Below are 13,771 nucleotides of genomic sequence, written 5' to 3' on the forward strand. Positions count from 1 at the left end.
TAAAAAACGTTTACTGTAAAGTCTCCAGGATTTTGACATGCTGATGCCAGCACTGTAATTTGTGTTAATTAAATCACATTCAAGTGTGAACCACCAGTGATATTCACCAGCATTTAAAAATGACTTGGTACGACATACAAAAATGCTGGATTTCCAAAATTGAGTATCATTTGATTCCCTGGGTTTTCCCAGTCTATGTCATGGGACACATGTTCTGATGACTAAACTTTTACAGCATCAGAAAGCCTAAATTATTTCTCAAACTCTTGCCAACTGTGAAATACATTTTTCCCCCTCTGGGTAATCGCATGATTAAAAATATAATAAGTACTTTACTTAGTTCTATAGGCAATTCCTTGAAAAGATAAAGGGGAAACAGAGGAAATGTATTCAAGTATTCAAAGTGTTGAAGATAAACTTCTCTTTAAAATTTACTTACATTGTGAAAACTAGGCTTTTGATGATCATAATATCATATGTACAAGATGCAAAATTATACTGTATATCTTAAATCTACATGTTTCAAACAAAAATTCAATTATTTTATCAATACAATGAGAAAATATTGATTAAAAACTTACATTGGGGTAACAGTAATAGGAATGGACATGGATTAATAAGGACTTATTTTACATAATAGATACTGTGTAAAATGTTTTACTCGGATTATCTAACTCAATTTTCACAGGAACTGTGATACCTATTATTTTTATCCCCATTTACAGATTAGGAAACCAATGTCTAATGTAGCTTGACAAATAGTGTAAAATCACCCAATCAAAGAGACAGAGGCAGCCTTGAGTGATTGTGCTCTGAGAATTTTAAATAAGCAAATTATTAAACCCCGCCCCTTTTTTGTACAACATTCTAGAAAGCTGCCATAACAAATTAGAGATAAACTAATTGCAATGGTAATTATCATCTCTTTAAAATTCTGAGTTAGCATGAAATAATGTTGAATCATCGGTCTCTAATATAAACTGAAAATAGATACATATATAACAACTAAATGTTACCAAATGATTTATTATGATTGGTGCTAAATTACAATGCATATGAAATGGAGTCATTTATGGAAACACATAAAAATAGTTACCTATTTCTGTAATTATATTCACACAAGAATCTGAAATATAGTTTCTGGTCTGCCTTTTAAAATATATCCACAGAATTACTTTTGTAGTTTTCACCACACAATTTTACAATACTGATACTGCACCTGTATCATTTACCATACTATACAAACTAAACAGAATATGAAAGCAGTTAATAACAAATTAGTGTTTTATATCCATCAATAATTCCAAAGAAAAAAGTGGTTTTGTTTGCATTGGCAGTGAGAATAAATGGTTGTGATTAGCAATGTAAATATCTCATACATAGGTGTGTATGTATATATATATGTTGCTCAGGACCATTGTTCCATCAATCGGCAATTGCCTTTTGGGTGAACCAATGGAGGCCAATATGGTGTGCAATTCCATTGAGACAGTTATTCATTGTCTTTTATCATGTTTCTCTCACAAAAATAAATAAGTAAGAAAAAAAGAAATACAGCAGGCTAAAATCTACAGTGTTACATACCAAGGTAAAAACAGTTATTGAGTTATTACAGTCACGGTAGTTTATGTATATTTTCTATTCACAGACTACTGCAGACTTTTTTCTGAATAACCAAGTGGCTGGGAATTTGACAACATGTAGACATGCATTCAGGTGAGTTCATAATTAATGATGTTTATACTGTAATAAGCACATTCATTTTAACACCATTCAGTAAACAGATTCCTTTAAGTTTGAGCTAAATCTGCTGCCACAATTACACACAGAAAGAACCTGTAAACAATTTGACATTACACTTATATACAAGCAAACTGCACTGGAAAGGAGCAGAGGTAATTTCAGTGGATGTCGCTTGGCATACATCAATGTGCAAGAAACTGACCCAAGTCATCAGGAACTTGAATGAGGTCAGGGAACAGTCACATGAGCAAGGCCCCAATAGATCACCACTCGGTGTTAGTACCAGTAAAATTCAGACTGTTCATGGTGGCATCACGTTCAAATCATCAGAGACATAAGAGCCTGGCAAACTGTATTTGGAGAGCTCTAGGTAACATATTAACTGGAGGCTTTAAAAGTATCTATCCAGAGCGGCAACAATACAGTCAAAGCATGTCTACAGAATTTTAACAAATATTTTTGTTCATTTCTACCCAGAGATCTGCTGGTTCTGAAAAATGAGGCAGATGGAACTTCAACTTTGATCATTTATTTAATTCCTTCAGACAAAGATTCTTAATTTTACAGACTATGGTCCTAGAAGGGAAAAAAAAAAAAAACAAGGATGCCATCACTAGTATAAGTGGTGATCCACATAGAGGAGATGCCACCATCAGCTTTCAATGGGGTTCTGAAATGTAGCCTCCTATGTCTGTGTTTTAATTCATACAGTTGCCTATTTCCTTAGATCAGAAACTGTATATGCAGAGTTAGGGAACTCTCATTTCTCTCTTCCCCAATTTACAAGCATACACTAAACCAAGAATAATGCTTTTAATAAAATGTTCCTGCTTCTGTACTCGTTGGAATTTAAAATATGGAAATGAATTTAAAAAACGAACTTAAAACCACAGTTGATTTAAATACCACTATCCCTTCACTGCTCCATATTTTGAAGAAAAAAAAAACTATTTCTAGTGTTCTAAAATATTCTTTATTTCACAGTAAATTGCTATAAAATTTATTTTCTTTCATATGTTTTTAAGACCACATCTGCAGGGAGCCTACAGAAAAACTGAATGGATGTGCTTGATGAGTTTGCAAATGCTTCTGATTGTGTGTGAAAAGCTGACACCCCGCCCCCAGGGAGAAGGAATCAGCTTAGCCTTGGGTGGGTGAGGGAAGGGAAGGGACTTGAGTGCATACAAACTGATCCCAAGGAGTATCAGGGAAATCTCTGTTTGCATAGGTCAATTGAAAACATTTCACATTCTCCAAAATACACAAAGCACATGACATGACAATGAATGAAAATATAACTTTGTGTATCGTTACAAATACTTAGTCTTAACTAATTTGGGCAGTATACCTATAGGATGCCAAAGCAGATAGGTAACATTTGCTTTCATTTCACTTTATGCTGCTTATTCTTTGATCAACAATTTTGGTATCTGTATAAACAGAAGTAAGGGGTTATTTGCTAGAGACTAGAAAGTGGTTGTTATAATAATGTGCCCTTGAGCTTTTGTATATATTTACAGTATGTATAAGTTATTTAATGCAGCTTTAAAATAATAAACAGGTAATTAGTTCCACCTGCAAAAGATCTCTGATAAATATTGAAGTCAAATAAATGAAGAGGTAGGAAACTAACTGATAGATAAGTGAAGTACCCTTTTCATGGTAGCTTTTAGCTATGTATTATCATAAACTTACATTTTCTGACTCTTCCTAAATATCATCATGTTCACTTGGTGGTTTTTGTTTTATCAAATAAAAGTTTTTGAAAATATAAAGTGAAAATAACAACAAATAGTCCAAATAATAGTCAGCTTTTCAACATTAGCTTTTAGTTAAATGCAATTTTGCTTGGTTTTATATCTATAGAAATTAAATCTAGATATCCTAATCATATTCTTTGCACCATAAATAAATATATACATTCACAGTAAAAAATGTTAGTAATCAAAACTATATTTTACTGTATAGTTCTGATATTTTGCAACTGAAATTAAGAAATCAGACATATATTTTTATTCTACAGAACTGTACTTTACTAAAACCAAATAATAATAATATCTCTTAAAATCAACATTTGAAAGTTTCAAACTATGAAATTATAAAATTTCTCATAATTTGTGTATATATGTATAGACTTAGATATATATTCCTCTAGATTTATATACATACATATATACATATATACTCTAAATTTTATACATAAACACACGTACATAATCCACAGTATATACCATCCTCACACACACATACCCTTCAGGGCAGTTTCTTTTCTGTAGCTGCCTCTTTTGTTCCAGCTTGGAGCAATAATAAGATTTTGGGCACAATCAATGATTTTTATCTTTCTGATGTTATCTTGAGCAAAAGCAACATTGTTCAAAAATTTAAAAGGTGAAAATAACAGACATGGTCACACAAGCACAGGTAAAAATACACACGTATGCACACACACACACACACACACAGATACGCAAACACACTTCTATTTTCCTTCCAGAAATTTTCCATGGTAATCTGTAAATAGCACAGCAAATGGTTGGCGATGACAAACTCCCTTAATGGAAGTTCTCTAGTTCTCTAACCCTTTTGGATTGTATCAGCTATCACTGATTTAACAGATAACTACTCTACTGAATTGGACCTTGTTAGGACTTGTGCCATAAATGACTACATGGTTGGCAAAACAAACCACCCAGACCTACTTTTCCTTTATCTTGTATACAAATCTATACAAATTAAATGACAATTTAATTTGCACTTATACAAACTAAATAATATGACTCAATAGCCAGGACTTGTGCTTTAAAACTATCACAACTTTGAAAGCAAGAACATGAGGACCACCCACATGAGTCTGCGAATATTCCAAGATCTAAGTTCCATCTTCAGAGAGGGTATATTCAATTGAAAAGGAGTAAAGTACACAGTGAGCAATTATTATTTTGTTTCTGAGAAGCCCTAGCTGCTTACTCTGAATCAGTTTTAAAAACAGTCTTAATAGGGGCATGTAGTCTTAAAACATACCCAAAGTTCTTTACAAAGAAACCTTAACCCCTTAACTTTTATAAGGTTGATGCCTGTAATTCCTTTAATAAAATTTCATTTTTCCAAGGCATAAAGAGAGCAAAGTAGAATACATATATTTAGATCACAGCTCTTTCCCCTGATGAAAAACATGATGAAAAAGATAACATTTCTCTCTCTCTCTCAATCTCAGCAAACACAATTGTGTAAAGAGATGGTTTTATCTAATTTTTAGAAAAACTGTACAGATTTGAGGTGGTACTTATTTTCTTTTTGTCTTTTGGGGTCACACCCAGTGATGCTCAGGGGTTACTCCTGGCTCTGCACTCGGGAATTACTCCTGACAGTGCTTGAAGGACCATGTGGGATGTCGGGGATTGAACACCAATCAACTGCCTGCAAGGCAAATACCCTGTACTATTGCTCTGGCCCTTGAGGTGGTACTAAGTATTTTTCTTTTATTCTGTCTCATCTGAGATATCATGATGCCTTGGAAAATTAAAGCCAAACTGTTTTTCAACCTTAATGCATGTAACATTTCTTCCCAGATAATTTCTGTTGGGGAGCTGTCCTGTACATTGTGGGGTGTTTAGCAGCTTTCCTGGTGACAATGGCGCCTCTTTAGTCATGATGACTTAAGAGTTTTCCAGGCATTGTCAAAACTCTTCTGAGACTCAAAATTCCTCCTGTCTGAGAACCACTGTTTTAAATGCACATAGGCCATAAATTAGAGAACAGTGTTTCCTGAATTTGTTTCTCTCTCACTAGACAAGGATAAACCACTTGACCCCTGGTGACAACTAATAATAATGTGAATACTAAATATATGCTAGGTCTTAGCCAATCTTTTGCTTTCTGTTTCTTTTTTTACTTCTTTTTTTTCTTTCTTGTTTTGACTCAACCACTGCTAACTACAGGAAAGAAAGCAAGATAATATTTATTTTACCAGAAATCTGTAATTTTAAATTTTACACCCGGAGGCCAGTCTTGTACAGCATTCTCAAGGATGGCACACACAGGAAATGGTGCAGAAATAAAAGTAGTTGAAATGTATAATCAAAGAATTTATATAAGCCTTGCAATGACAAACCTCATCATGAACACAGTTAACTCACCACTACCCAAAACTAGCACACGTATATGTACATGCCATATACATACCACCACATATTCACACAGTGGCCCAATGATAAGACTTTTCTCCACTACTTTGTTGGTCATTAATCATGTTTCCATTTATAATACATGGAGCTAACGTCAGCAAGAAGAGTCTGAAGTTATGTTGATTTTTTGCTGTGCAAATGCAGGTAAATTAGCAAAAGGTCAATTCTAAGAATAAACTGACAAGATGGAAGAGGTTGCTGGAAAGAAGAGACTCACTAAATTCTCTGGTTGGTTTGTTAAGTGCTTTTAAGGTGTCTGGTTCCTAGAAAATCACCACCCACCCTCTCTTCCAAGACAAACACCTTAGCAGTTGATGGGCCACAATAGATTTTCCACTTGACTTTGTCCTATATTTTTGGGGGGTGAGGGAGGGGGGTGGGGGTGGAGAGGTCACCATAGAAGCTGTCAAAATTTGCTTCCAATTCTGTCCTTAGGAAGTTCCTGGAGGAACTTGATGTAATGTAAGTGGTGCTGGGGGTCAAACCCAGGTCAGTAGCATTCAATGAGGTATCCTACCAACTGTACTCTCTTTGAGCCCTGTTTTCATCTGACATTTTAAGTTTGCTTTTGAGTCACACCTAGACGTGCTCAGCACTTACTCCTGGCTTAGTGCTCAGGGATCATTCCTGGCAGGGCTTGGGGGACCATATGGAATGTTGCAGATCTGCTCAGCCATATATTACGAGTTACTCTGTTATCTCTCCAACACCCTCATTATTACCCTAAGAAAGTATGAATGATAGTCTAGGATATTACCCAAAGAACAAGGCAATTATTTTTTCCCAAACAAGAGGAACATGTTTTAAAGATTAGAAGCTGAAGAAGTAAAAGAACCCCATTTAGGAACAAGAGAAAGGGGGCAATGAATCTAATGTCATATTCTAAAAATCGGTGGTCAGTTGTGCAACCACTCCAGCCAAATGAGAGATGTTGTCATTGCAGCAATGATAAAGGAGAGCAGAAAATGACAGTTATAATAAAACAAATGTAAAAATCTTAGTCAAACAATATTAGTGATCAAGTTTATATTTTTTATTAACTACTCCACTTCCCCTTAGCTTTAAATTTTCACAAATACTCATGACACATATAATACTTGGTCATTTTTTCTATCTTCATGGAGCATGTGGTAACATCATATGAACATTGCCATTTATTAACAGACCTCACTGTATTATTAATGCCCTACTTTTTGCTATCTGAATACTCATAGCATGGCCAAATACCCTGACCAAATTATGAGAAAGCTCAGAATTTTATGTCATACTAATGGACTTTGACTACTATTTTGAATTCTCTCCTTCTTATTTTCACATTTCTTCTCCCTCATGAGTTTTGCCTGAAGTTTTTTGCTAATGTTAGGGTTTATGATCTTCAGCTAATGAGAATGCCATAACACTGATTGAGTCAGCCTGGAAAAAAACATGCAGTTCAGTAATTCAGTATAATATTGGTAAAATGCAGCTAAACTAGTAATCAGTCAATAAAATCAATGTTGGGGCCTAACACATCTTTAAATTATGGATCAGTTTCAAATTCCTCTGACTCAAACCGTGTAAGAACCTGGAAATGAATAAGTGTCCTTGAGAGAGGTCATTACTTTTATTCCTCATTGGGTATCATTAGGACACATCTCACTCAGAGATGTTCTCCCCTCTACCCAGGGATCAAACTATACTGATTCAGACTTTCAGTTTGTAAAAGAAAAAGAATAAACATACCCAATGGAGATGAGCTTACGGGTGACAGGCAGATGAAAGAGCCATGGAATCATGGAAATCTACACTGCTCAAGCTCTGAGATATTTTTCTTTGGCTATTTTAAGATAATGAATAATGCATGCTTTAATTTATTTGCAGTGGAAAGAAAGTGAGAAGTGAGGAAGTGCCACCAGGAAGTGAGAGATCTGCTGGCCTCTGCAGAGTCCTAGAGGAACCGGTCCCCTCCCAGAAAGGTCCATCAAAGGCATTAAGTATCATAGCCATCAAATGCAGATTTCTTGGTCTAGCTGGAGCTTTCTGTAGCTACTTTTGGAGAGGGCAAAGAAATCTGCAGTGTATTTGTTTTTACTGGGGCTACTTTCCATTGAGCTCAACCACATGATGGACCAATGTTCTTACTCATAATGTTCAGGCGTCACGTGGGCCACAGTTGGTAATAGGGAATCTAAACTTTCATAAGAGACAAAAATACTTTTTGTGCAAGTTCAACATTGACAGACACTGTTAAAAAGTATTGCAGTGGAGGTCACTAGAATAGAATCTCTGTTTTAAAGTGTATGGCCAGATTTTTTTTTAAAAAAAAAGACATTTGAAAATAAATGAGCTTCGTGGTTGCATCAAAAGCCTGTGATTTTTAAAGTTGAAGACTTCTATTAGTTTGGATAATAATAACCATTTCATCTGCAACTAATGATGAAGGCAGTATAAATCAAGCCTTTTCCATCAGCTTCATTTCATCTAATTTTTCTATAGCTATTAATCATTGTTTAGTCCATATAAATGGCATCTAACAATTTTAACAGAGAATACAAAATATTCCCTCTTATTCTTTTTCTACTGTGTTATTTTGAAAATAGAAGAGAAAAATAAGTAAGTTGGAGCTGCGAAGTTTCAAGGTTGCAAGATGCCAACAATAGCATGATATTAAAGAGAAATAATAAATTCTGAATCTGTCACTCAGCATGAGAACTGGCAAAAAAAATTATTTCCCACACATTAGAAGTAGTGGGGGGGATCTAACTCTCTTCATTTGTCCTTCATAAATTCTAATGCCAAGTACAAGAGATAAGGATTTTTTCCCAGAAAGTTCACAGAATAGGTTTATTAGCTCCTTTAAAGCTCATTTGGAACACCAAGGTTAGTTAAATTCCATAGCACAGCATCTAATGACAGGAAACACCAGCCATCAAAAGTGATGGGTTAATTCACTACAGTAAATTCTGGGTTGGAAGGTTGAGATTATAGCAAAGGAAACAGAGTTAAAATTTGGCTTTCATTATAGATGCTCGTGTCAAAGAATTTTGTGAAACACCAGATATGCCTTTTTTTTTCCCACTGGTGCATGTTTTACTTGGCACAGATAAAGGATAATCAGAGAAGAATCTAAAACTTAGAGAAGCAAAAGTAATTCAGAAGCAGAAGCAAGAACTCGGAATGAACAGCACACATGTGTGCCTTTGGATCAAGGTACCTCTGAATCAAACACAGCCAGCTGGAAAGTACAACTTCCTTGTGAGTTCCCTTTAATAACTGTGTTATTCCACCCCCCCACATGAATAAGTTAAGGGAAAAAACCATATCTCTGGAGGAAAAAAGAGCAAAGGGAACACATACGATTTATGCATTGCTCCCCTTTTATTGTAATTCACCATGCATGCATTTCCAGTAAGATTGCTAGGCCTACAATCACAAAGAATAACATCACCATGTATTTTAGAAGCCACTTCACCTGTTACTGTATGCCCACATCTCAATTTTTTTTTTCCTTGGTAGTGAGAGTAAGAGCATACTACCCCAGTGATTTTTTTTTTAATTATCCTGCTGAATACAGAACACTCCCTCTGTATAATGGTTAGGAGAAACTTCTGGCTTTAGGAAACACACATTTCTATACAAAATGCTTCCCCAAGCTTACTGGGTGTTAGCATCACAGGATATCTCAGAAGGCAACCTATATTGGACTATCTATAGAGGATTCCTTTCATTTAACCTATCTGATGTGATTAATTTGTTTTTTTATATCAACAACTCATGATCCTTGTCATACCAATGATTAAAAAGCAAATCAAAGATGTAGTTCTTTCCAGAATTGAAATAAATGGTTTAAAAACTATTTTAAATTTATGGAAAGAGGCCTAACTCACAGTGACTACCAGGATCACTAATGCATATAATCTTACAACTCACTTCTCCAGAACTCATTTCCAATGTTTCAAGCCAGGGAGAAGTCACTTGATAACTCCGTTCACGTTAAAATGGAAGTTTTCCCTTTAATCGATATTTCCTTTGAACATTGTATCCGTCAGGTCTATATTTTTCTCTCTATGCCTATACCCATATAAATGAGTATCATAAGGTGTCAGCTCTTAAGATTATTTGGAAAGAATGTTGGTCCTAGAACTGACTCAGATTAAAACAGTTGTTAATTTTTTTTCTAGCATGAGTTTTGTGAAATGGGAATATAAAAATACCTTAATTTTTAAAAACAAACAAACAAATAAATGAATCACTGTTCAGATCAGGTCACAAGGCAGAGAATTAATGCCATGAACTTTTTTATTTTGCTTTTTGGGTCACATCCAGTGATACACAGGGGTTACTCCTGGCTCTCTACTCAGGAATTACTCCTGGCGGTGCTAGGGGACCATAAGGGATGCTGGTAATCAAACCCGGGTTGGCCGAATGCAAGGCAAATGCCCTACCTGCTGTGCTATTGCTCCAGCCCTGAACATTTTTCTTTACTGCATTGTTTAGTTTCCTATTGAAAGTATGCGAACATATTTGATTGACTAACATCTTACTATTTGTTCAGTTCTTATTAGCGGGTCCTTATCTTTATCCATCATAGTCAAATCTAAAATTCTAAAATGTAAGGAAGTTAGGATTTTGGCCAATTTAGACACTGTTTCTTTGGTTGCATTTTCAGTAGAACCACAAAAATTATGTCATTAATTTAACTCTTTTGCTACCCTATGAATTCTCAATTCTTTGTAAGGTTCTTCTATTACTAAAACAATATTATTTGGGTGTGATGTTAAGATACAATGAAAGGAATAAAAACCTATTGGTAGACTTTAATAAAGCTACAACATAACTCTGAGTAAATGCTTACTATATAGTAAAATATAAGTATGACAGTTAAATACACAATGTCATTCTTTTGCTAACTCAGGTCTACCAAAAATCGTTCTTTTTCACATAAGTAAAATTTTAAACTCCATTAGAACCATCAGGACAAGAAAACATTGGATAGTCTGTCACCGAGTGAGAAGAAATGAATTACAAAAATCTAGAAAGATATTCATATACTAAAGGGCACTAATAGCAGGAATCAAGACAGAATCTCTTATATCATAAATCTGCATGAAAGATTTCAAAAAGAAGCAATCGGTCAATTATTTTTCCCTCCTGCAGTTATTATCCAGTGCCTTTATTACCTGTGATACATATACACATACACATAATTTTAAAAATTATGAATGCTTGGCACACAATTAATAATTAACAAATTAGTTTTTCAGTTTCCACTAAAATGCATGAGAAAAGTTTAAAATAAAAAATCAGTTGTTTAATTGTCATTTGCCACAAGTCTAATAAAGATCTACTGGTACATGAATAGAATACAGAGTCACATGGATGAATGGCTATTAACAGTTTCCTTTTGTCTGTGTCTATACAGGTCAAGGATGTAATTAAGAAAGATAGCGGTGGAAGCTGAAACCTTAACTTAAGAACTCCAGTAATCAAGTTGGTGGTTCACAGACATCACAGATATGACAGTTAAATTCCAGTATAGACACAGCCAAATCTCAGAATCCCAAAGACAAACACAACTTGCTACAGGAAAGAAACAATGGAGCACTGTAGTTTTAAGGAGTACGAGAAATTATCAGGAGGTGTGTAGAATATAATTGCCTTTGAAACACACAAATGAAAGGGCTGGACCCTTATTCAAGTACAGCGCGTGGTTCTTAGTTCCATAACTACAGAGGAATGCAGCAAACTGAATGTGAAATATGTGGAAAGGCCACACCATTAAGGGCAGTAGGAAGTCTGACAACATCGAGAGAAGGAAAAGACTTCAGCTTGGGGAGAAGACGGCTGAATGTGGGTCACTTAGTGATGATTTTCATGGATACCTCTGGCTATAGTTTAAACACATTGTTTAAATGCACTAAAATGGAAGGGTTTGGTGGGGAATGATTACTTTGAAATAAGACAATTTGTGGATGCGGGGGGTGGGGGGTTGGAGGGTGTTATTTGAAGTGAGAAAAGATTGCTGAGAGATTGGGAAGTCTACCCAGAGGGGCTTAAGAAAGAAACTGAGGCTCCCGTGTGTAAAGTGTCCCAAAGGGGGTCATGGAGCCTGAGTGCCTCACTGCAGAGGTCTGTGCTCTGTGTGTATATACATACGTGTTGTGCTTATGTTGCACAAATACTCAGGCATATAGACGCGTCCATATAAACTGGCACATAATAGATTTTGAGTGAAAAGTCATAGAAATCTGCCATTTCCCCCTCCCACCCCCAGATCCTATAAACAAAAGGGCAAAGAAAACATTAAAAATCCAGACCTGTTTCATTGGGCCAGATCTCTTTCTACCGTAATTTTTGTTCCAAGGAGGGAGGTAGAAGATGAGAGAATAAAAACCCAATTTGGGATAAGTAACTCCCAGGGCCTCTCAGCTACTCTGACGGGCGGGAGTGGGCTCTCGCTAGGGTTCAGTGACTCCTAGACCCAGGTAACAACCAAAAACCACAATGAAGATTTTCTGATACTTCCACAGCTGGAAAGAAATCTACCCTGTGATTCACATGTTAAGGTGAACTAGGTAAATAGGCAGTAGGAAATCAACGGGCGACTGTGTTCTAACACATGTGGACTGTTACTGGTTTTCCTGTTTTCAAATACGAATTTCTTTAGAGGAGGTTTATTTCTACACGGTGACACGCTTGATCGCTTCTCCCACCCCACCCCTGCCCTTTCCTATAGATGATACTTCCGTAACAGTTCAGACTGCCAAGGGTGTTTCCTCTCGGGGAAACGATCTGGGATTTTGATCTTGAGGAAATCCTGGATGCACTTCTCCAGCTCTTCCTCAATGGAGAGCTTTTCTTTAACAGCTTTTTTTTTGCTGCTCACGTTCGACTCCCGGGAGCCGGATGTCAGAGTCCGGAGCAGATCGCTTTTCCGTCGCATCTCCGACTGCTGGATCAGCTGGACCGGGCCCTTCTTGATGGGACGGTCGAGAGTCTGGATGTTGGTCTGGCGTGTCACCGGCCCACAGATGACTGTCTCCTGGGGGGAGCTGGCTTCCGACTGGCTGTCACAGCTGGAGGTGGAGAGGTCGTTGCAAGACGTGCCACTCTCTCCCTCTTTGTCCCCCTTGCCGTTCTTGCAGCAGCAATCACAGTGAGAAGATGACCACCTAGAAGGCTCACCTGCAAGGAAGCAAAGGACCCGAGAGATTAGGAGTGTTGGCCGGCTTAGTGTGGAGAAGCAGCAGAAGCAGGGTCTCCCCCCCACCTCTCTCTCTCACACACACACACACACACACTCACACACACACTCACACACACACACTCATGTCCACGGCCACATTTTTGGAAGAAGTGGTGTGGTGCATAACATCGTTACAAACACAAAAGTCAGAAGTCAAAGTTACTGAGGAGAGGCAGATAATAATGACACTCCGTATAAGAAAAAATAATCATAGTGGAATGCATAAATCCCTGGGCATTGGGATTAGCTGGCCTTGGGTAAGACAACTCATCAATATTATTTACTAAACTTGTTACCCTGGTTGACCCCTTAAGTTTTAGAAAGTTTTGGTTTCCTCATCTGTGAAAAGAGAAATTATATATACATATATATATATATATATATATATATATATATATACTTAGGGTGGTTCACTTGCTTTACTATTTATATTCCATAAGTGAGCAAAATCACTCGGTTTTTTCACTACCTTGCTTTCATTCTTGTTTTGCCTTATGCATCCATCTCAGCTGGTATACAATAAGTTCCCTGCGGTGGGCAGAGTAAAGTGCCCACTGCACCCCACTCAGTCGCTCAAGGGAGAATGTAAAAACAGTAAAATACCATCACCTGAGAAGAA

At 36.5% G+C, this 13,771-nt stretch overlaps 1 protein-coding gene across 2 annotated transcripts in view; it reads right to left on the reverse strand.

Moving 5' to 3' along the window:
• Positions 1–999: 999 nt before the first annotated feature.
• Positions 1,000–13,771, reverse strand: part of KCTD16 (potassium channel tetramerization domain containing 16) — a 296,508-nt gene continuing 283,736 nt past the window's right edge. For both annotated transcript variants that reach the window (XM_055141297.1, XM_055141296.1), the window contains exon 3: positions 1,000–13,091. In XM_055141297.1, coding sequence (XP_054997272.1) covers positions 12,637–13,091 — 455 coding nt within the window. In that variant the 3' untranslated portion in view covers positions 1,000–12,636. The remainder of the gene's footprint in view (positions 13,092–13,771) is intronic.

This window comes from Sorex araneus, chromosome 6 (assembly GCF_027595985.1).
Source record: "Sorex araneus isolate mSorAra2 chromosome 6, mSorAra2.pri, whole genome shotgun sequence".
NCBI lineage: Eukaryota > Metazoa > Chordata > Mammalia > Eulipotyphla > Soricidae > Sorex > Sorex araneus.